Raw genomic sequence first — 24298 nt, forward strand, 5'->3', positions numbered from 1 at the left:
ACTGACAGAGAATATAGTGTCTCCCCTGGCAACGAAGTAAAAGTTTGTATTAAAGTACTATCCTCTGCTCTCCAAGTCTTCCATAAGCCAAATGCAGTTTTTAATCATCACAACGTGACTGTGAGGGACACAAACGATGATGATGTCAAAAGCCGCAAGATAAATCCTGTCTCAAATAATTTATGACTTTGCCAGATGTCTGCCTAAGGCTGAAATAGCGTGGTGGTGCCCCTGGGGAAAATCGTCCTCTAACTCCTGTCATTACTGGACAGTCTATTCCCTAAAAATTGGCTCTGTTTATATATTTTGCAGATAGAAAAGAGACAGCTCTTCAGGGCACTGTCAACCACATACTATCTAATCGTGCCCTGCATCTCTTGTCTTGCATAAGCAATGGCTTGTGGCTACACCTTCCACCAGGTAATTACGAGCTGTTTTTCTCTTATTAGAGAAATTAGACATAGAACATTTCTTAAAAACCTTCTGGGGTTTATGAGGTTTAGCTATTTTACTTGTGTGTGAAAACTGGCTATTTGCAAGGGAGGACTTGGGACACTTCTCCTTTACAGCAGCACCAAAGCTTCCCCCTCACGCACACAATTAGCATAACAACAAAGGCAAACTTTACCCAGTCAGTTGCCTCAAACATTTTCAGATCTAGCGGGTCTCCTTGAATCTTGCCGTCCAAGACAACTAGTGAATGACAGGCTACCATTGCTCTCAACAGTGGGGCCCAAGGCAGGCTGTGGTCCGCAGGAAAGCTGTGAATGTCCTGGAAGCTAATGCAAAAGAGACCAGAAAAAATAGGGTCATCACAGAATGCCAAGCAATATCTCACTAAAAGCAAAAATTAAAAGCAAATATAAAAACACCAAAGTTAGAGACCATCCCATCCTATGATCAGACCATGAGCGTGTTTCAAGGGACTTGTCCTCACTCATGAGTTATTCCTCGCTCGCTTGTTGAAGGCTGGGATTCGCATGCTCACAATATTCTGAGTATTCAAACTTTAAGTACTTTGGAAGTCCATTGGGATGGAACAATCTGAGAAACAGATTACTGTTAAAAATCTTGCTGGAGGCTTGTGGAAGGACTCTGAGCTTTGCGCCTGATACAAGTTGGTGCACATACCTGGGTATGAAAATGGGCAAAACCCACAAGCACTGCAGGAGCTGAATGGCATCCTCATGGGTAATAAGCACTGCCATAAAGGGTTAGGACAGCACTGTAGCTTTGAGATCTGACCTAGCACGTCTACTCCAGACTACTCTGCCTGCGAGTGCTGTGCCAAATGCTGACAACATTAGCTGCATCTTTTCACCGGGAGCAGAATCTGGGATGAGGTAACCAACTCATTTCACAAATGCCATAGCAAAAATACTGGAAACTGAAACATTTCATTCAAACAGGCGCTTGAAATTAGTAGCCCTTATATTACTCATATACCTAGGAAGAGAATCCAGTCATTCTCCTACCAAACTTTAATGCCATTGCTTATCAAGAAGCCTTACCAGTTTCTTTCAGAAGGTAGCAAGCCCCAGAGATCCAGGCCATCTTCTGTTAAGGTGCCAGTCTAAGTTAAAATATACATTTAAATTAACTTCCTACATGACAGTTCCAAGAAAAGCAAAAAACAAAATCATTTTAAGAAGTTATCATCCACAAAATGCCATCCTAGAGCAAGCAAAGCCAATTCTTATGCTCCAGGGAAGACACCAATGTTCAATATTGTTTGTTCAGACAACATAAAATCACACACATGGGACTGATCAATGTGTTTCTAAATAACAAGGCAAGTTCCTGACCAAAATCCACCCTCTCTCAACCCTACCATTTCTCCCATCATTAATAAGAGAGTAACCAACACATAGCAGATACTTTATCAAAGCAGATGAGGTTTAGCTGTCCACACATGTTGATCCGCTGTGGGCTGATGCAGAAGATACCCTTTTTCTTCAGCCTCCGTTGGGAATAAATGATCCCTGTTGTCAAGGCAGCTGGCAGAGCTGGAGGGACAGCAATAGTGATAACATCCAGGGCCTTCTTCACTACTTCACCTGCCTCCTCCTGGCATAAAACAGAGGCAGTTATCAGCAAGAGGGTAGCAGGCACTGTCCCCTGGATCATTTAAGTACCRCCTGTTCATCGCTCCTCCCCTTTGCCAGAGGTGTTTTCTGCCCAGGTTGTACCACATATTCATCTCCATAAGTAATCAATTATTTTGATTTAATCAAAGGCTACACTACTGCTATACAGTAACCTCAAGAGCCTCCTTCTTCTGCATTCAAAAAAGACTGGGCTAACAGCCTCCTCCAAAGGACATGAGTGCAAACAAGCCAGGCAGATTAAGGTACCCCGCGGAAAGTCCAGCTCCCTGTAATGCAGCACACAGTAGCTTGACATTTTAATGGACATCCAACCAACTGCTTGTAGACACAGCTCTAGGCTCGGTATTGGGGTAACAGGTGAGACATGTGATTGTGCTGAGAAGTAAGACAGATGTGCAAGCTATTGATCCCTCCTAACCTTATGTTCTAGGAGATGTGAAGAGGCAGGAAGAGATACAGAAGTAAAAGTCACATTTCTAAAAACAATCTCTTTTGGTGCAAAACTGACTGCCAGGTTTGCTGGCCATTGGCAGTATTATCTCAGGCAGCCAGTATCACTGCTGAAGTATTTAAAGCATTTCAAATTGAGGTCCAGAACTAAGATACTGCAAGCTTAATCAATATAAAATTCAAAAGGGTTTGTCCATGGCAAAGCACTGAAAAACAGCATTATTACTATTTTTGAGCTTGGGGCTTTAAACATAAATGATGCTGTATTTGGTGTGTTGAATTTCCACTGTGTTCTCATTCTCCCTTTACCGATACTGTTTTAGATCACAGAAGGCACTAGTTTGATAGCATTTTGTATCTATTTTATGTAAGAATGAAGCAGTTATTTAGATAAATGCACTCACTGAAGAGAAAGTATTTGTTATATCATACAGATATGACTGAAGTCGTATCAGTCGGACAAAATAGTTCCAGTTGCTGTGATTATATCTGCTTGTGTTTTATGTATTACACAGTGAGGGAGTTAAAAAAGGAAGGAAAAGTTGAAAAGCAGACTTTTCTTAAGCRCACTTTCTTAGATATCCCAAGAGGAGTTCACCTTCTGAGACAACTGATGGTAAATTACCTCAGAAGGAAAAAAAGATTCAAAAGCTGAATTGCAGAATCAAACCTGCCATTCGGGACCTAGCCTTTCCATTGGCAGATATCTGTTGATGCATGGCTCAATTTCCGGAAACCTTCCAAAGATGTTCTAAAGGAATAAATTTAAAAAATGCTAAACTACTGCTTACCTTGTGCAACKAAGTCTTACATTGGCCTGAGTCATATAGATAAATGGAAAATAGCACATGTCTTCATGTGTTTCTAAATAGCAAATGTTTCTAAAAGAATTTCAGAGGATCTCCAGAGATATAAAGACCAGCATACCAGACTCCAAGGTGAATCTACAGGCTTTAATTACCCTCATCAGGCTCACTGGGGCCCGCATCCACCCCTTCCACCATGGGTTCAGGAATTCTGTTTTAAGCCCTGGCCTTCATTCCTTGCCTGAGCTGTGTTGTAGAAGTGTGGGTGTCTGGTATTGCTTCTTACTAAGACCCTCTCACATTTGTGCTACAGTCTTGTCTGGTCCTGTCTCTGGCCCCATCTCCTGCTGTTCCTGGCTGGACCTTGGGCCTGATTTATCAGATTCTCTTGTCTGTGGATATTGATGGACCCTCTTACCAGCACCTGGTTTTGGTTGTCACGTTTAGATGCTGTTGAATGGCACTGTGGTTGATGAGGAGCCTGCTTGTGCTGTGGCTTGTCCGTTCTCATAGAGCAGCCGGCCCTTGCTGATCTCTAACACAGTAATTCTAAATTGTACRTTGAGAAACCTAATTAAAATTATACTAAAGAATTAATGGAACCTTAATGTGAATGGTACATTAGGGAAGAGTCAAGGTAGTCTTCACAGAGGGAATTCATGTCTCCCATGAACCTCTTTGAAGACTCTGGAAAAAAGTCAATGGGCACATGGGTATGTGACCCACTTAATATGGGACCTTTGGCTTTTCAGGAACTAATGATGATGTTATTTCCCAAAAGCTCTCAAGGAAACTATCATGTCAAAGCTGGGTGATAACAGAGTGAAGGCTATATTCTCTCATAAATGACTGTAGAAAGATATGAAACAAAGTTCAAGTGAAAATGGGGAGTTCTTTATGACAGCAGTAAACCTCAGGAATCTGTGTTCAGGACTGTACTCCTCAAGGCTCTRTAACATGGAAGGGGTGTCAGTAGTCTCAAATCATGAATGTTAGGGAAACATCCAATAAAAACCAGTTCTTTGTTAAATCTCTACAGCAAAATTCTAACGTTCCTTCAAGGGATTTACCGGACAGCAGGTAATAAAATACGGCCATGCAGTACCTAATGAAACAGGAAATAACAGCCACAGGTGTTGTCAAGGCCAAAGCATAAGTGATTTCACAAAGGTATTAAACCTAGCTCTAGGGCATAATCCAATGGTGGCTATTAAAGCTAAGTGATGCAGATAAAGAAGCTAGCTTAGTGATTCCTTACAATTTTCTCTCCTAGAAACTAGAAGACTATAGGAGGAAAGAATTTCTCTATATTTGTCCCATTTCCTGTGCCTTTTCCGTATGCATCTGACATCTGCTATAATGAAAGACAATGGTCTGAGTCTTTGATCTAGCAAACTACAGCTTCTTTTTCAGAGTGCCACGTTAGTCCGTGTCCAACGTAATCCATGATCTATAATTTTTCTTGGAATGTGCAAAAAATTACTATGCTTACCAGCACTCTACAAGAGTACTGGTACAAGAGAACTCTACAAGAACTGTTTGCAAAGTGCTAAGCTCTTAGGATATTCTATTTCTAGGAATCAATCTGCCCACCACACATATTGCCTTATCTAATTGGTCCTCACTGATACATGCCATAGAATGTGACAGCATGCTGGATGTTTCCAATCTATAACATGTGCATAGCACACACAGGATTCACTAACATCTTAGAAGAAATGAAAATTGGGAAGACTACATTTTGACATGCTGGAAGTGAAAATATGAGGTTTTTGTGTTGCTAAAAACAATTTAATTGAAAATGGCCTTATATTAAGGCAAGAAAAAAAAMCTGAAATGGACCATAAATCTTATATAAATGTAATTTTCATATAATTATACTCAAAGAAATGTATATGCAGCCACTCAAGTTTCAAGTCTTTTGACTAGGTGTGAAGATGTATCATTCTTGAAAGTAACTCACCCCACTAAGTGCAAATACACACACTGCGTAGATCATTCCAATGGCTGCAAACACTATGAGGAGCATGAGGAACCGAAGAGCATCTCTGTACAGCTTGAAGTTCATGGGTTTAGGGTAGAGAATGGACCTCACCAGATCCCCTTTSGCTGTATTGAAACCTGGAAAGACAAACCAAAACTCTTCCAAGGTGAAACTATTTCCGGAAGGTCTCTAAAAAGAAAAGAAAGTTTTGAAATGACACACAATTGCTTAACTTAAAATAGAAAGCCCAAATTTTCCATTATAGTACATATTTATATTACATACCAGGCAAACTGGAACGATGCRTATTATCTCTGTCCAGCCTGATATATCAGATCTCAGGCTGAACATTGTGAGTTTGGATTAACTCTCTTAACTTAGTGTGATTGGGCACAACAGGCCTTTAACTCAGACTCTGGTCCAGCTAGCAAATGTGTGAAAATTAAAACAAGCTGAAGTGTTGACTGACCAGTCCGCAGCACCACAGCTTTCACTTCTCCTCTGTCATCTGCCTTGGTCTGTATGACCTCTGTTCCGCAGAAGATGACATGCTTTTTGTAATCCTCTGCACAGTGCATTCTCCAGGGCTTGATGTTATCAGCTCGTGGTAGGTGGGTCTTTGTTACTGGAACACTTTCTCCTAGGAAAGATTACCTCAGATTTTARCCTTAAAACTACTCTGCTGGTTTTCAAAAAAGTGCAGTATCTAGACAGATGGCAAATGATAAAGATTCACTACAGAAACCAGATTAAAGTGACATTTATACTGTGATGTCTTCAGAGAAAACAAGACTTTGGCTAACAAGCAAACAAGCTTGTTTGCTTCCGTAGCACATACATAACAACCAAAGATCCGCACTATGGCAGAGAATAGCTCTTCTTTGCATCAGTACAGCAGCTTCTTGTACGTCCAAGAGCTGAAAAGACACCAAGGATGCCAATCCCTGGCTATAGATAAGCAAACTTGAAGAGAACTGAACTGATGTTGCGTCACTCTAGATAATGGCAACTAGTTCTTTACCTAGTTTGAACCTCATGCTTTGGGCACTGCTTTATTCCCTTAGGCAGATTAAACATGACATTGCMTGTTTCCCCTTCCTAAGGAAAAGCCTTTTACTCAGTGTCTGACACATGACAAATATCCTATATCAGAGCAAATACACTCAGGTAAAAAAGCAGAAATGTTTTTACTGAGCAATCAACATCTGAGTCTTTCTGCAGTAAAGGGGTTTCTGGAATTTTTTGCTTACATTAAATTTAAGAACTATTGGTTTCAGTTTGATTCAAACTGAAGCCAAACTTAAAAAAAGGAAACAGAACTATGAACATCTCCTGCATCAAAAGTCTTGCTTTTCATTAAAGTCCCCTACCCGCTGTCTCCTTTCGTGCTCTCACATAGATGGGGACGTAACTGCCTCGAGAGCTAGGAAGCTATTCCAGCAAGTGCAGGGGCCAAAGAGGAAATATTCAGAGTGACTGAAACCCACGTAGTCTAACTAGACTATATACCCTTTGTGGGAACAGCATTGTTCCATATATACCCCTTCTTCTCCTGTCCTTCACTGTCCAATCCCTCTTTTCCAGTTAAAGAAACTCTTTCTAAATGCGTCATCCCTGAAAAGAAATAAAGCCCTTCTCAAAGTCCATGTTGTCTATTTAGATAAGCTAGGGCTAACTGCARTTGAGTCTTTGCGACAGCAAATATCCCAGGGAATTCTCTTCAGGGCTACCTATGGACACTTACAGATCAAGCATGATATATTAAAATGCTGTGTGTTCAATGGCACTGGTTGAAGCTTAGGGCTATGATGATGTTATGCTGGTGAATCTGAGGGAAGAACTGTACCTGTCAGCATGCTTTCATTTACAATGCACTGTCCGCTGATCAGGATGGCATCACATGGTAAAAGAGCTCTGCCCTCTTTCAAAACCAGCGTGTCTCCAGGGACAAGAAGGTGTGATTCCAGTTCTTTAAAACCTGCAGATGACAGATAATGTTAACTTCCTGCTTCACATATTTCTCTGCAGTAAGAGAAAAGAAATAAAAGAAACTACCRGTTGAATAGCTTGTGACTTCTTTGTAATAGCTGAAAACAGACACAAGACTGCAAGCAGGATCTAATGCTGCAATCTCCCATATTGAGAAAAGTCTGGGCATGATTCGAACTGCAGAATTCTTTCTCATCTCTCCAGGAGCCCAAGCAATAGCTATTGTTCCAATGTGCTCACCTAACTGAAGATGTTTGGATCCATACTTCTTAATCCAACTCCATCTTTTCAGTTGCATTCATGCATTCATTCAGTTGCATGCAAAGAACAGACTTCAAATGCACCAATTAGCTGGACTAACAGCTATCGAATGGCTGATCATGCAGTAGACTTTGACAGCACTGCTTTAAGAAAAATTACATAATTTTTCCATGTAATTTTATGGTAAGACTTTTCTCATGAATGTACCTGATGCATTACAACATGCTTCTATGTCAAATTAATCTGATCTGCAGAAACCAATTAACAAGGCTGATGGGCAGAAAAGGAAATTGTTCTAGAAGGAATCTGATGCTAGGCATTCTCAGCTGGGAACTAAACAGCTAGAGAAATGAAATGTATATTAAGAAAAAATTGTGTAGGAGTCACCTTCTTTATTTCTGCAGACAGTGACCGTGATGTTGTTATGAGACTCAACCAGTCTGTGCAGTTTAAGTGATTGCTATAAATTAAAGGAGAACACAGAAAAGGGTTACATTTTACTATATGATGCAATTCATACATTACTGCTTTTTGTTAGTTGTGGTTATGAGAGCCTTCATATGAACTGGGGTCTGGCCCTGCCAAGAACTTTGCAATCATACGGAGAAAGAAACTCCTTGCCCTTAATTATGGAGAAGCTGTAACGAAAGGGTTACAAAGCAAAGCACTGGAATGGGGAAGGGAGGAAGTGGTAAAGAACCACACGGATTATTATGACTAGTAAGCCAGGCCATTGTATCTGCTACTGCATAATGTCACGAGACTAAAATTGTGAGTAACTTCCATAGCACAGGGCATGTGTGTGTTGTAACATCCTAGGCTTTCTCAGATATTAGAAATAARTCCTCCTCACAGTGAAAGCTGAGGTATCTCACCTGTCTAAGATCATAAATGGTCAAAGCRATGGAGAGGAGAGACATGATTATGATGGCGATAGCATACTCCGTATAATCTTCAGCAAACCACAGGCACACACTGAATAGCTGGAACACGTAAAATGGATTTAAGACCTGTTTGGAGAAAGAACAATACTCAGGAGCTGTCAAATTTAAATGGATCCAATCTGCTGGAGATGGGCTAGAATAAAAGCTCACGACTTCAGTGTAAGGAGATTCGCCTCCTACCTTCGAATTTTGTTAGCAGTGGCCTCAGTCTAATTGGAGTCCCATCTCCATTTGACAGAAGAGCCAAATAATTGGTGCAATAAGGGCATTATCTGAGCTGTGAATGGCTCTGCCCGAGCCTTGTTTTGCCCTATTCTTAAATGAAGCAGAGCTGAGAGAAGGGCAAGTTGTGAAGCGTGGGTGAGGCTTGCACACCACAGGCACCTGTCTGCAAAAATACTCTGCTTAGGCCAGACATAGCCAGCTTTAGTCTGAAAAACGTATTTATATAGTGCTGTGCTTTATACAGTGCTATGCACAGTCATGAGCTCAGTGGAGCTCTTTGCACATGAAGCCATGTGCCAGCCAATGTTGTTCATTTTATCTCTGCTGTTCAAGACAGAGATCTTGTCCCTGTGGTTTCATTTCCAGTGTGGTTTGTAAAAATTCACTGACGATTGCAAGGCCAATAGAATGAGCTCTCAGGACACAGATATGAACAAACACTAAGGAGCAGAACTGACTTAGGGATGGAGGAGAGGGAACTACATGGATGAAATTTATCCATGATGGTGTCACAGAACAGCTTTAAACAAGGCTTGAAGGAAGAATGTACTTAATGGGTGAGAAGAAAGATGCTAAATTAGACATGAAATTTATCAAATTCTGTATGCCTCAAGAATAAAAACCACAGAAATGCTGAATACCTCTTTGACGAGTAGTTTCCAAATAGGGATCACTGGAACGTCAATAATGTTTGGCCCACATATCAGTCTCCTGCATAGTACAAAGATATATCACTTAGAGATCCAATAGTGACAATGGAGCACAGGAAGCTGTATCTTTCAGTTGTTCTGAGAGCTCATATTGATCCTAATCTAAAGGCTTCAAGCATCCTGCACCAAGAAAAAATAGAACCAATTGAAAGTCCCCCATAGTGCTCATGTCAGAGATGACAGTATCCGTGAAGACTGCTCAGAAAAAGGTAAAATATAGCCTTTTAGAAAAATATTTATGTCAYGCAAACCCAATTTCTTCTAATTTTTGCACATACTAATGGATATGAGTACAAAAAAAAATTAAGGAAAGTAATAGCTGGGAATTCAGATCCCTTAAAAAAACATGTGTTGAGCACTCAGGAAGTTTGAAATTGTACCTGACATTCTGTTCATCACAGGTGAGACCAGAACCAAATTTGGCATGTATTGCTGAACATGTGTGGTGATCTTCTAGGGCTCTAAAATATAAATGAAGTCTTTTTCTTAGAAGGTTTATCACAAAGCATCTTGTTTTGCTTAGAAACTTGTATAACGCATGCAATGAACTCACCCAGCTTTCTGGAACTGCTTTACAGAGATATTCCAGACATACCGAATTTTTTGTACTTGGATGCTTTTCACCTGAAAAGCAAAACAGGGGCAACAACACTGGCAAAATAGCAAACARAAATACTCTCAAGTCAACTCATAGGTGTCAGATATGGCAGAAAGCCAAGCATCCTCACTGTGACAGAGCGCAAATAAAGCAAGAGGATCGGAGGAGGCTGTATTTACTAACTCCATAGTTTTGTAATAGCGTGGGATCCCCACCCTTCTGGAGCGCTGCCTTACCCATGAAGTGTTGCAGATCTTTAGGTCAAGCAGTACTAAAGCAGCACTTTTCATCCTATTCTAAGAGATTTCCTGAGTCACTGCTAGTATCAAGTCAATATCCATGAGGAGATCCATCTGCTGCTGTTAAAGATTGCAAAATGGGTCTATCCTGTCCCATGCAACAATTACCTGGTCTGTTGGAAATAGCACTGCCTCATATCCCCTGAAGGAAGGCAGGGCTAAAAACGTAAGTCAGAAAGCAACCAGCTCTACAGGACTCTCCATATCTCGTGCAGTAAGCACTACTTTAGGCCTATAAAATCAACATGCAGCTTGTGCACTGACTCAGAGTAGAACTACAATTATAGTCATTGACATAACAAGAGGTCTGTGGTTAAAAATTCATGCAAGGGGAGCTGCAATATTTGCAATGCTAAAAACTGAAGTGGGAAATGAGAGGTTCAGCCCATTTCAGGAACAGGTCCTTGGATATCTGTCAGGGAGTGCACAAGGCTCTGTGGACTTACGTGGTTTAAAAGGCAAAAAGGTTTTATAATTGATATATAAGTAGGAGYTTTTGGATTGCTAGTGAAGGATTACATTGTTTGTTCTTGGCTCCTTTGAAATCTGTTCTACCTAGATATTTTGACTGATATGGAACTGTTGTTCAGAAGCTCTATTATCTGAGGGCTATACTGGGCTTTATATGTTACTAATTCGAATTCTAAAGAATGTTACAAATCAATCTTCACTTTCATACTGTGCCAGTTGATTAAACTAGCTGGCACTAAGCTTTCTTGTGTACCTTATTATGTGCCCACACAAAACAGCAACAACAACAGCTTTTCTCAGCTAAAGTTATGTTTATAGTGAAAACTAGTCCTAAAAATGGAATAGGCTCAGAAATATATGCTAACAAGTTAGAAATCTACCTTCTGGAGTGACATCAAACTCTTCTATAGGCTCCCAGTGTGGCAATCTATCTAGTGTCTATAACCAAGAGGCAGGAATGAGGAAACCACTAGTGCATTCCTGTTGCACACACACAGATTTCATGGACCTAAAGAAGTGCTAAGCAAGACGTATCACTGCTCTGTCTGGTACTTTTTCTAAAATGGGAGTAGTTTTATCTACTCAGCTCATCAGGGTACTTGTGAACTTCTCGGATCATAACCCCTGCCTTCTCCCCAGTGCCGTGTTGGGCTCTCCAAATGTGGAAMCGGCAAAGACCAGAATACATGTTTTGCAGGAGCAATCAGCAGCACAGGCCCTTACTCCAACAAATGTACTTTAAAGCACAAAACAGTGCATAAAAAACAAGAAAGCAAAATGTGCCTCAGAGACCCCTGATGAAACATCCCTGAAGATGCTGATGCAGCTCTGGCTAAATACGTGGCTGCTCTATTTCCTCTCTATAAGCAGCCCAGATGAAATAAGCTCAGATCTGCACTCCTCTATGTTTTCCTGTTGCTATTGAAGCTGTGATGTACAGCTCCTCACAGCTTCCCTTTCCACATACAAATATCCCTATGTTCCTTGATCTCTGTGTCAGAAATGAGATTGTTTCAGAGCTCAGATTCTTCATTCCAGACACATTCCAGTGTCTCAGAGCTCTCCTGTTTATAATGTAGGTCCTCTGTCATGAAGTGATGATTTTTTTTCCCCTTGGAGTGAGAGAGGATTTTGAAGAGTATATTTTGATGAAATCTTTAACCTACTTTGCCACAGCTCACTGTATTCAACAGGCTAATCTTAGCTTGATGTATTGTTTCACAGTTCACTTTTACCTTATAAAGCATAGCTGAGACTTGCTATCATGTCCCAGACAGTGCTAGGATAAATCTGCTTACTTGTAAACTTGGCTTCATTATGGCTTCATTGAAGAGTGAATCTTCCCCAACAATCGCTGGATAATCTGATCTATTTTTTATAACTGCAGACACAGAGATCCAAGTCACTTTCTTACGAGAATAAATCCGGTATTCATCCTACACAAATATAGAAAACAATTGTCATAATTTCCCATGCAGTCAGAATAAACTCACTCTCACCCCCCAGTTATTGATTACTGCAGGCCTTTCTAGACCACTACTTAATGTTGACAAAGTGCTAATCAGCATGGGCTTCCCCACACCTGTGACTGATACACCGTTTGCAGAGGCCAGAASGTCCTGGTGAAATCGGAGTAGGAGCAGAGTTCTGCCCAAAGGTGAGTAATGCAGCAAGTCCCCGCAGCACAGGCCTGGTGCTTGACTGCTGAGGGTGGAACGTGGTCAGCCAGGTCCTGCTGAGGGACATGCAAACACGACGGGACAGTCTGAGGTGCAGTGAGCGTACTGTAAAGGGAGGGTCAAAAGCACATAGCTCTGTACCACAGAGTGGATGTGCCTTAGTGCCAGTACCTCTTATGTCATTGCTTAACAGCTTATTGGAACTCCTGTGTTAGCACCATGCCTTGCTTACAGGAACCCCAGATAAGCCTTTGGCACTAACGTGAGTTCATGACCTTATTTTTTTATAAAATATATTCAACATTGGAATTGCCCAACACAAGTAGTATTGTTAATGCAGTCCTAGTGATTAGAGAAGCTACTGTAACAAAAATTACCACTTTAAATCTCAGTAGGAAACACTGTACCACTTGCACAGAAGCCAGCCAAGAGGCTGATTTATGCCATACGTCATATTTAGTGTGTGAGCAGTTCTCACTTTCATATGTGGAAGAAAGATGGTTACCTTAAAACAACTTAACAACGTGTCTGTAGGACAACTGTTGATATTTTCTGCCTGCTATCAGGCAGGATAAATCTCTACCCAGATTGCCATTTCTGCTACATGAACATGAATACTGAGATTGCAAGTCTAGAAATCTGTTGTATTCAAGCATCGACAGAACTCCAAGGATGATCTGTTTATAAAAAGGAATGAATTACCTTCAAATCAGGGTTCTTCTCTGTGAAGACAAACATATAGACCTATCATTTGCATTAGAACTGCCTGTCCTTGCCTTGGGCAAATATGTCACAGAAGAGAAAAAAATGTGTGCTGATATAAGTGCAGGTGGAGAACAGATTTTTTCTCGATTTCTGCCTAGCATTCTGTAAAACTTTTGTAGCTACATTGTCTGCAATGGGTTGTTATAATCTGGGTGGTGTAGAGAGTAGTATAGACATTCTTGCCTTCTGTTCTTGAAAGTATGTCAGTTTTTAAAACCAGGATACAAAAGGGTAACTGTCTCTACAGACCACCTTGTCTTTGGAGAAGGTAACAGAAGAGATGGACAGAAGAGATGCCCCGTGGTGACTGCTGATACTAGACAAAAAAATCCTTGCCATGCACCAGGAATAAGGAGGAGTGCACAAGACAAGAGAGACCAGTAAGTTTGAAATAAGAAGTTACCATAGCTTTCTAGAACAAAAGTCTCCCCACTGGTGAGATTCTGCAAGCATCATTATTTTACTTCACTGGAAAATGACATCAGAAATACAAGATTCTGTACCAAATGAGAGTCCCTTTAGTTAATTTAGGGATTCAAAAATGGCTTTAAGACTATTTACATAGCTTAATTATTTGTGCCCTTTTCCTCTTAATCTGGTATTTCAAGTAGAATAATATTTATTTTCTGATATGTATCTGATATTTATCTTTAAATTGCAGGCTTAGTAGACATTGAGATTCAGATTGAGATGGGAAGCACTGTGTAACACAGGTGCTCATTATTTGAACTCAAGTGACTCAAATTCAATAACAAAAGTGTGTTAATAGGCTCTTAAATTACCATTGCAGAGATGATGATAAATTATGAATGAAGTTACATGAACCAGAGGAAAAATCCAAGGATCAAGTTAATGGGATTACTTGTGTTTTCATCAGTGGAAACTATCACATTTGAGAACTGACATAATCAGAAAAAAAAGTAGGGAAAAAAACCTGTCATTTTCATGCAGAGAACCCAAGAAGGAAATTAGAAATCATCAAATACCCATAGCATAATTTCAGAGAGTTTCCTGATAACAAGAATGTAAGATATAATTACATAAAGATTCACATAAAAAGTCATTTATTTGAAAAGTATTTGGCATAGATAATCCATTTAAAATGATACACAAGGATTCACAATTAAAAATGCAAACTGAACTGAAGATTAAAAAAGGAGATTAGACCCAATGGAATATAATTCTTAAAGCCCTCTCCCCAGGCCTATTAGAATGCATATTTCTCTAGAGCAGGAGAGCAGCATTTAACAGGAAGACCARTGATTTTCAAAACGAAAGCTTCTAATTACACGCCCTTGTGCTCACTTGAAAAAGACAATGGCAGTAGAGGCAACTTAGCAACTGATCCCTGTTCAGTCTCACATGCTGTTGTTCTGAAATCATCAAGGCAGAACAAATTAAACTTTTGTAAGTAAAACAACCCTCCCAGTTCCCGGAGCATGCAGGCTCTGCTGGAATTCTGAGGGAAGTTTCGTTTTCCTTTTTTTTTTCTTTTTTTTCAGTAGATTGAATGAAATGCAATAAGGCTTGGTGTGTGTTGCAGAGCTACAGTCCAGTCCTCAGTGTACAGAAACGTCTACTAAGAAATTACTAGCAAAAAAAAAAAAAAAAAAAAAATCCAACACAGTCCTGAAAACCTGATCTGCAGAATTACAGGCTTATTTGACATGGGAAGGACTGATGGAACATGAAGAATATAACCAAGGCCGAGAAAACAAGCAGTCTGTGATGGCCATGCTTCTTACACTGATCCCTCACCATGGTCTATTGGTCACGATTGGGAACAGGGTGCTGAGCTAGACAAATCTCTGGTTTGGCCCAGTATAGGTTTTCTCATGTTCCAGCAATATACTATGAAACACTGAGATAATTCTTTCCTAGGACCACTGAAACGCATCAGTCAGCAGCAGTGTGGAGCCAGTGATGAACCTGCACATGGCTGGAAAAGGGGTAGCAGACTTGGAAACTTGGAGGCATTGAGCAAAGCAGCAACATGTTCACTAAATTCCATGCATAAAGCTGAGCAGAGAGAGGTAGGTCTACCAAGACACCCCAGTGTGGAAAAAACGGGACTGTCTAGAGAAGACCAAGCAAAGAGATAGTTCAGAGGTCTGCAACGTGGGGAACGCAGGAATGGCAGAAGGGAGGAGGAAGGAAAAGACAGCAAACACCACAGCTATGAAACCGCAGATACTACAGGTTCTTTCATACAAATTTCTTTCAGACTGTTGCTAGCTGAGCTGTTGCTCTCCATTCCAATCACCTTCTTGTACATAATTCATATTTGTGGAATACTCGAGAGTTCTTTAGATGAATGATACCAAATGCAAGAAATTATTGCAAGATATCAGCAGTGTGAGAGATTTCAGATAACTGGATTCCCTCACCTTGCAATTAACTGCATACTAAGGACGAGTTTATAGATTAAAATAGGCACTTACTGTTGTTCTAAGCAGCACAACATCTGCTTCTTCCAGGCTGCAGGGGATGCAGTTTGCCCGCACGTCCCATTCTGGCTTCCAGTAGAAGAGCAGCAGCAGAGCCCCGCAGGACAAGATGTAGCCGGCGATGCACAGGGCCTTGCGGCTGCCCTGGCTTTTGTAGCCGAATATCTCCTGCAGAGCAAAGACAAGGAAAAATCAAAATATACAAAAATCAAAATATACAGATCCTAAACTCAAGGCCTTAAGTCAGGAACCCAGATTTGCCTGGTTGGATTCTTTAGGTCCCTGTGTGAGGCAGCTGAAGAACTTGAGAACATCTACTCAATGGCAGAGAATGGTGCAGACTCACTGAAACATCTGAGTCAGTGTCTACTTTAGAATCAGAAGCAATTTTGCTGTTCTGCCACAGCAATGAGTCTGCTAATGCACCTGCACTTCCTTAGACAGTCAGATATGTCTCTTCATGGTCCTCAATGACTTCGGATGCCTGCATGAGAAGGAGCTGCTTGAAATAGCTTGGTATGACCTAACCTTTGTAGGACAGTTACCACCTTCCATGACAGCTCCAGCGTGGGGCTTTCGGGTCTTGCCAATGTGCTGCTGTTTTAACATCCCAAAATAATAATRACAATAAAAATAATAGTTGTTAGTCATAACAAGTAATGAACACCTGCAGAATGCTTTACATGTTCAGCGGGCTGAAGGAAGCCAGCTCACTGAAGCCGTGTGAGTAGGTATTATTATTCCATTTTTAAAGGTGGGGAAATTGTTACACTGAGGCGAGGTGACTTGCCCAAAACTTCAAAGGGATGACTGTCAGCATTAGAGTTTGAGAGATGCCAGGTCTTGGAAGCACTGCCAAAATCCCGTCAGTAGCAGCAGCAGAATCTAGCATATAGTGAATATATAGAGCAGATCCAGCTCTGATCTGAAATGGGAGATTGCATGGCTGCAATTACATCAAGTGACTARGGGAATATGCTAACATAAGGGTTAAGATTCCTCAACCTCTTTCCTCCTTGTCTGCCTGCGGTTGTTGTGCAATCCGCTTCTGAAGATCAGATACCTGCAGCCACAGAGATTGCAAAATCCATTCATAAGGGGATAAGCAAAGGCAGTGTTATTGGAAGGATGAGTAATGCATAACTGCGAGTTCTGTGCTGGTGTCTCTGCTTGGTAGGCAACATGCAGGCCCTGCCCAGTGGTTCATCTCACTGTCATGGCCTATCTACACATCTTCCAAAAAGGCTCCATAAGTGGTCTCCGTATGGTTTCTAAAGGGAGGAAATCGGTAGCTGTTACAAAAAATACTGCAAACTACATGTGAAAGAGGTSTGCATTGCATGGGAGCTGTTAATATCACCTTGAGACGCACATGCTCAGCGTTTTCAAGGTTCCTGTGGTCTCTGACCAGCCCATAAGAATAAGATATAAGGCAACCCTGAAGCAAATAGAATCAAGCTTATGATGAAAGCAGGTTGGCAAAGTTGTTAATAGGTAGTTAGTGCATCAGTCACATGCTATTAGTATTAACAACCTCCTACAGAAAGGGAAAGGGAACTCCACTCACATCTGTCAGGTTCTTAACAGCAAGGTTACAAAAGTGGTGTCAGCAGCAGCACACACTGTAAGATACAGAATGATGCTAACATTGTTTGCAGGAATGGCTTACTAGCAAGATCCAAGTGCCTGGATCCACACATTACATTTTGGCATCATGGCAAAGAAGTTCATGAGGAGACAGAGAAGCCTAAGGGAAAACCTGTTAAAAGAACGTGCCTTTGGACTTCCTCCAGTAAATGGCTGAACCTGGAATAACTGGAATAATCTTCTCAAATAGGGATGGGCATGAATATCAGGGTGGGGAAGCATGAGATTGCTTCTGTGTGCACCTTGCTGCCATGAGTGAATCATTCCTTTAATTTCTAGCTTTTGTGTCTTACACCCAAAGTCTGATAAGTCAATAAGGCTTATTATTAATAATATGTTAATTATAATATGTATATGCTAGCATAATTAATAAAGGAGAGGGTGGGCATCTGTGTGTTATTTGCCATCATTTGCACTCATCTTTGTCTTGCAGTGTTCTTCCCTGCTCTAAGTGCACTGAGATGCTGAACGATAACCCAGGCTTGACACGACAACTTAACCAAGAGGTCCACCCACCAAAGAGATGTGCTTGAGGAGACAGTGGCATCTTCTTTCATAATGCAGTGTTGAGATTAGTCATGTGGTGCAACACGTAAGTACAATTTTTGCTCTTTCTGAAATCAAGCTTCCTGCTTTATGCATTTTTTTATTGCGGCCCCTGAAAAGTGAACCCCTGAAAGGCAGCATGCTGGTGCACCACAAAGCATCCATAGAAYAACATGCAAACAAAACAGCAAGCTAAAAAGAAGCACAGAGCTAGAGCAGGCTCTGTCTAGGAAGGCATACAATTATGTACCAAAATATGTATGTGGGTTTACAGCTGTATGTGTTTTCATATCTTTGTTTTTCCAGAATAACTTCTCTCAAAAAACAAATTGATCCCGTAAATCTCAAGAAGCCTCTTCACAAAACCAAACACGTATCAGTGTTGCTGGGATCCTTTGGCCGTAGGTTGTTCGACAGAAAAAGCTTTCATATCTGTTCAACTGGCAGGAGAGGAGCTTATTCAAAAGATTTTTAGCTGTATTTGAATGCACAAACATCCAAAAGCAGTGCTCGAGAGCTTGTCCCTTTCGTGGCTGCATGTCCTTGTTACTTGTGGTTAAAAGAGAAATTGCATGGAACTTTCAGGTCATCCGCTTGTCAGAAATTAAATGCGAAATTCAAAAGCAAGTTTGCCTGCAAAAATTGCACACAAGTTTAGGCACGCTTGGTGAAAAAGAAAAATGAAAAAGAAAAGAAAAAGAAAGAGCTACCAGAGGGCTCTAGGAGTCTAAGGAGTCTAAATAGTGGCTGGAAAAACATCACACTTCTGGCAATCCAATCATCAGGTATGTATTATAAGTAACCTGTTGCTATAACAACAGATAATAGGATTAACTAGAAAGAGTGGTTAAGATTCACAAAGAATTTAATAACTGAATCTCATTCTTAGCAGCTGGAATCTATTTTATTACAGACTTCTTTCCATTCCTTCTAAAGCCAATAGCAACAGTTGTTGCAGCAGAAACAAGWTTGTGCATTTCAGTTTCTATCTTAAAATTTGAATTTTTCAAGCTCAAAATCTATAAAATTCCTGAACTATTTTTCCTTCACAATTTTGGCAGCCTAAAGGAGGCAGAGTTTCAAATGTGCAAGAGCAGATTGGGGTTTACTGGCTGGCTGACTGTGGCTGTCCCATCCTTTCCAAGCAAGCCACTGAGTGCCTTCTCACATTACTGAAATCTCTTCAGGATTAGAAATGGTTATGAAGAGTTAGGGATATTACCTCAAGCTCTGAATACAAATTGTTCAGTCTCTATTGGGTACTAGGAGAGTGAATCTCTGGAGAGGCAGCTCCTGCAGCTCTCGTTCAAGCAAGCCTGCTTCCAACATGAGCAATCCCAAAGATGTGCACAAGGACACATTTCTTAAGTCAGAATGATTGCTCCTAAATACAGGTCTCAGCTTCAGCAAGAAATGGACAATACTAGAGAAGACCTAGAAGAATTTCTACTCATTAGAGTAGTCTCCAGAAAAATGGAGCAGTAAAATTTGGTAGTTCCGCTAAAGAAAGCAGTGCTTGTCCAGAGTCCAAGTGAGTTACCTGCATACTTTCAAAATTCATGAACTATTTCTCTCTGTAAGAACAAGCACCTGTGCAATGTCAGCCATTATATTATTACATCAAGCGATATGATCTTTCTGAGGAGTTGAGAATTACATGTCGATAATTTGGTGCAAGTAGATTAAAAGGTGTGTTAAATATAATGTCGAAAAAATGCTTTAATAGCTTTAAAAAGCTATTGCAGTGTCATTGAGAAATTATTTGCCAATGTCACTTTCTGTAGCTGACAATAATTTAAAAGATGTGATTTTTGCAAAGACACTCGTCAGCCATATGCACTATCTTGCTGTCCTCTAAACACAGCATTAYTTGTCTCTTCATACCTCCTCTCACCTACATATTGCTTTCTTTCTCATGCAAGCATGCAGMTAATTGTTCTCTCTTTACACCTGGCTTTCTTCCTCATTCTCATACATTGCCTCAGACAACCACATAGATCTCTTCCTCTCTTTCATACCTGTAACTTTTTCTTCTCTCTCTCTTATGCAAAACAAACAGGCATATACATCCCTGCCAACTCTAGCACAAAAGGTGGTTTGAAGTATCATCTTCCACTCTACTTTTTCCCCCCCCTCCCCCCCCCAATCATTTGTGATTTTCACAGATTTGGGAATCCCAGGAATATACTTCCTGTTCAGGAGCAGCACCATGCAGTAGATCAGATGCTTCCTGGAAATATGGGACTGTTTCCAAATGCCACGTAATGCATATAGATGTATTCTTCCCTGGGAAACTCTGGTAAGGGATATGATAGCTCCATGCTTAGAAATTCAGCTTTATACAGGCACTTAGACTGGAAAAATGTTGCCAGTACTACGGACAGATACAGGCTGCAGACTGCATTTATTAAGAAACAGTGCTAACATAATAAGTGTTTTTACGTTACAGAGAAGGTCAGTGTCCCCAGTTCCCATCCCATCAGAGCTGACCCGAGAGAGATTCAGCTGTCAAAGAGTTAGAAGCAGGGCTGTAGCCCGTCCTCTAGCTCAAGCTGGACCAGCTCCACCTAGATTATAATGCTGCATCAGGATTCTTATCATTTYCTTCCAATACTTTCTTGAGGTATCCTTGGTTGGAGGCGATAACCAATTAAATACAGTAGACATACACAACTTTTTTTTCTTTAATTAAAAATATAATCTATGCTAACCATACATTATTGCTACAGGAACAACCTCACCTTCAGAAAACTAAATTACAGACCGCGTTTTATTGCGGAGCACATGCCATCTGCTGCCTTGAATTCAGAAAGACCTAGGCAGAGGTAAAACAACTTACCATCTCATTCTCCTCTCCCTTGTTAAGCTGTGCACGATGGCTACTGGCCTCCATGAAATGACCTTCTGGAGACTTTGTAGGGCACCCTCAGGACAGATCTTCAGCGTTGTGTGCYTGAACTTCCACGTTAAGGAAATGCTCTAAGCACACACCTTCCTTATAACTCTGCTGATGCTTGAAAAATAGAGCTCCTCCCTCTTTGTGGGGTTAGCAGGTAACATTCATCCCTCCTCCCCTCCTCGCTTTGCTCCGTTGTTGGGGGTTTGTGATTGAGGAGATACCCAGGATATGCAAGACTCAAACAAGGACAGTGGGGGAAATAAATAGTTATATTTGCTGAGTGTTTGCTACAATATAACTCCTAATTATAACTCAGAGAGTGCAGCGAGAGTTGCTGGCAAGTAACTTTCATGGGAGGGCAGAAGAGGAATTGAGAGTTTTATGGAATCACTGGAGACTAGAGAGTCTGTCCAGCTGAGAAGAAAAACAGGCATTTTTAYTGCTGTACTCTTAGCAACTTACCTGAACTGAGAGTCCCACAGTGACCCCCTCATACTCTGTATAGAAACTCAAGCTCTGGCACGGCAAAGCACAGTCCCGGTTTGCACAGGTGGATTTATGCACTGTCTTTGTGCCAAGATCCAACAATGTAGGATCTGTGCCCAAAATTTTTATTCATTGCTGATAATATCATCACACAGTATTTTCTGAGCTCCAGGTATACCTTTGTGGAACATACCCCTCTGGAGTTCCCCAGTGTTGGTAGTGAGCCMGAAACGGGTCTCTCTCATCTCCAAATAATGCCTAAAGGAAGTAGGGAGAAGAGCAGCATTGAGGGGTTTTACCCTCTTTTTTGTTGTTACTGGCTGGCTTCCCTTGTTTGTTAGCCTTGTGATTCATTCTCCTTCTTGCTCCTTCTTCCTTATTCTTGGTTACTTTTTAAGAAGCTATGACCAATTCCTTTAGGAATGTGGCCAGGAGAGGAAAAACTGTCTTCCAGAAATATGCTAAAGAAATTAAAATGTACTTAAGGCAACTGAGACACATAGATCAAGAGGCATCAAGCTAGCTCCTATTCATGAACACTTTACCCCATGATATCCCAATCCAATACCAATTTCCTGCAGAGAGCAGGACTGGAAGATTCAGAGAAATCTAGAGGAGGAAATAAAATGAGGGATCCAGGCTAATCAACACAAGAAGAGCTGCCCATTGCTGATAATGTGAACCAGTGGCTGATCTGTAAACCAGATGTACGTTTGTGTGCAGCACAGAGACAATTGCACCTGGAAGATGGAGATGACAAGCGGTTTGAATTGGATCTAAGCTGTTTGCTCTCGCCACCTAGCACACTTCCCACAGGAACCCAGACTAAAGGTAGGATGTGAAAGGGTATAACTCTACTAAGCTGCATTAACTGTGATTTGTTCCCACAAGACAGAGGGGTAACAAGGCACGCTCCATACCTCAGTTTCAGTGCTACACTCTCCTTATCTCCATGGCAATCCGAGACTCTTATTTTATTATTTTGTTCTTCTGAGACCTAACAATCTGCATTCCAATTGTTATACGGAGTAGTCTATCCAATTTTCAATTAAAAATAAAAACAAAGAATGCAATAAAGTCCATTCATGATAATTCTGATTATAGGAGAAGGCTGCTAAGTGCTATGTAAAAACTATAAAACGCAACAAGCCACTCCAAAGGCACCTTTTCCAAAGCAGGCTGATTACTTTGGAAAATGCCTCAATATTTGAGGTGAGGGTTAGAGAGGCAGACTGCCACGTGTGCTTTTACTGCCCAGTCAGCTTTTGCTGCTCCCATAATGTCAGCCTTGCTTTTATTATTGTCCATAGCAGAGGAATAGGGTGCACTAGAGCTCCCCGTTCGTGCAGAATACAGGGAAGCTGCCTGCAGAATAGTTCGCCAGACCTGGGTCTCGAGGGAAGAATGAAGATGCCTCTAATCTGTTCGTTGTTTCTAGGTTTAGTTCAGCATCTATTAAAGAAATCTGCTTTTACAGAATATTATTGTAGGGAGATTTATATCTTCATAATGGAAAACAAAGGAAAAATAGATTAAGCGCATAAAACATTCACCACTTCTCTAGTTTGGCCACCTGATGTATATTGATCAATATTCTAGTATAATATTTTAAGCCAGAACCGATGAAGATGGTGGGCTTTGTTCATTTTCTTAAGGATGTATAGTTTCAATCTCATGGAGAAAATTCCTCTAAAGCGTCCTAAATACAGAAGCTTAGTTAACTGATGCCCTCTATTGTTCAAAGTAATTATTACAGATTAGTTCATAAATTAAACCTGTTTTTCATATAATCTCCTGTGGAGCATCGTAATAACTATTCTAAAAAGAAATTTGCCTAGAGAACAGATATAAATCACAACAGTAACTAGTCAATAAAATACAAAAGCAAAGACATGATTCAAAATGAAGACARCCCCTTAAAAGTGCGAATAGATCCAAACGAAAGAAGGAAAGAGCCTTGCAAAAACACATGCATGTTTTATGCCATTGCACAAATAGCGTGCAAATGATTTTGCTCTGAAAAAAAGGCGAACATCACACTATGCAAACAAAAGCACGGCCTGTAAGACACCGCAAATCATTCTTTTCCTGCTTGGGTGGAGCACGGCGCCCTGCTCTGGGTGTTGCACGGAAAGAAGCTGTGAGGCAGAGGGTGACAGTCCGCAGGACAGACAGAAACAAGGAAGGACGAAGGAAATGTGGTTTACAAGGAAGAAGGAGCTAGGGGTGTTTGAAGAAGAGGAGGCTGAGAAGAGTTACAACAGTCATCCGACAGGTAAATGTGAGCTGCAAGGAGGAGGAACGCAATGCTCTCCACGTCCAGGTGCACAGGGCTAACTTGCTGCAAGGAAAACTCASATTAGGCAGGAGGGAAAAATACTGTGCCATGTGCTATAGSTGACCCTGCATGTGCGGTGAGTTGGACTAGATGATCTCTAGAGTCCCTTCCAACCGTAAGGATTCTGTGATTCTATATGCATGCATATGAATGTCTGCAAGCACGGGCGCTGCCGGGAACCTCCTGTGCCAGGGTATCTAGGAAGAGGCCAGACCCACAGTCCTGCACTGATGAGAAACCGGTGACATAAGTGACAYGGGTGCTGCCCAAGGCAGAGGTCAGACCCATCCCACCGCCTGCTCCCGGCCYGCCCAGAGGCAGCCCAGGGGACCCCAAGGCCGCGGTTCTTTGCCCCATTTCCCAGCTCTCGCGGTGATGCTGCCGGTCACCTCGAGCCCTCGGGTAGCGCTGCAGTGACCAGCTCCCGTTTGGGAAGTTTCCACTGGTTTGAGCGGTGCGAGAGGCAACGGGAACAGCCAGAGGCCTCTCGGTGAGGGCCAGCCCTGGCCAGGGCTTGAGGTGGCCATGAAGCAGGGGGACACAATGCCCAGCTGTGATGGCGCGATATCCCCATCCCCATCCCCATCCTATTCCATCCCCTTCCCATCCCATTCCCATCTTTATGCCCATCTCATCTCATCTCATC

The 24298-nt window shown here is 41.4% G+C and overlaps 1 protein-coding gene across 1 annotated transcript in view; it reads right to left on the reverse strand.

Annotated features, from left to right (window-relative positions):
- The window catches only part of LOC112947446 (probable cation-transporting ATPase 13A4), a 36157-nt gene extending 15335 nt beyond the window's left edge, over positions 1-20822 (reverse strand). The window contains exons 1-14 of the mRNA XM_026039536.1: positions 20769-20822; positions 15731-15904; positions 12144-12281; positions 10031-10101; positions 9858-9938; positions 9409-9478; positions 8474-8608; positions 7986-8058; positions 7195-7326; positions 5818-5988; positions 5328-5485; positions 1879-2067; positions 1512-1573; positions 629-779 (exon numbers count right to left, since the gene is read on the reverse strand). Coding sequence (XP_025895321.1) covers positions 629-779; positions 1512-1573; positions 1879-2067; positions 5328-5485; positions 5818-5988; positions 7195-7326; positions 7986-8058; positions 8474-8608; positions 9409-9478; positions 9858-9938; positions 10031-10101; positions 12144-12281; positions 15731-15904; positions 20769-20822 — 1659 coding nt within the window. The remainder of the gene's footprint in view (positions 1-628; positions 780-1511; positions 1574-1878; positions 2068-5327; positions 5486-5817; positions 5989-7194; positions 7327-7985; positions 8059-8473; positions 8609-9408; positions 9479-9857; positions 9939-10030; positions 10102-12143; positions 12282-15730; positions 15905-20768) is intronic.
- Between the last annotated feature and the right edge of the window lie 3476 nt (positions 20823-24298).

Source organism: Nothoprocta perdicaria, unplaced genomic scaffold (genome assembly GCF_003342845.1).
Source record: "Nothoprocta perdicaria isolate Ctin4 unplaced genomic scaffold, notPer1 scaffold_232, whole genome shotgun sequence".
Classification (NCBI taxonomy): domain Eukaryota; kingdom Metazoa; phylum Chordata; class Aves; order Tinamiformes; family Tinamidae; genus Nothoprocta; species Nothoprocta perdicaria.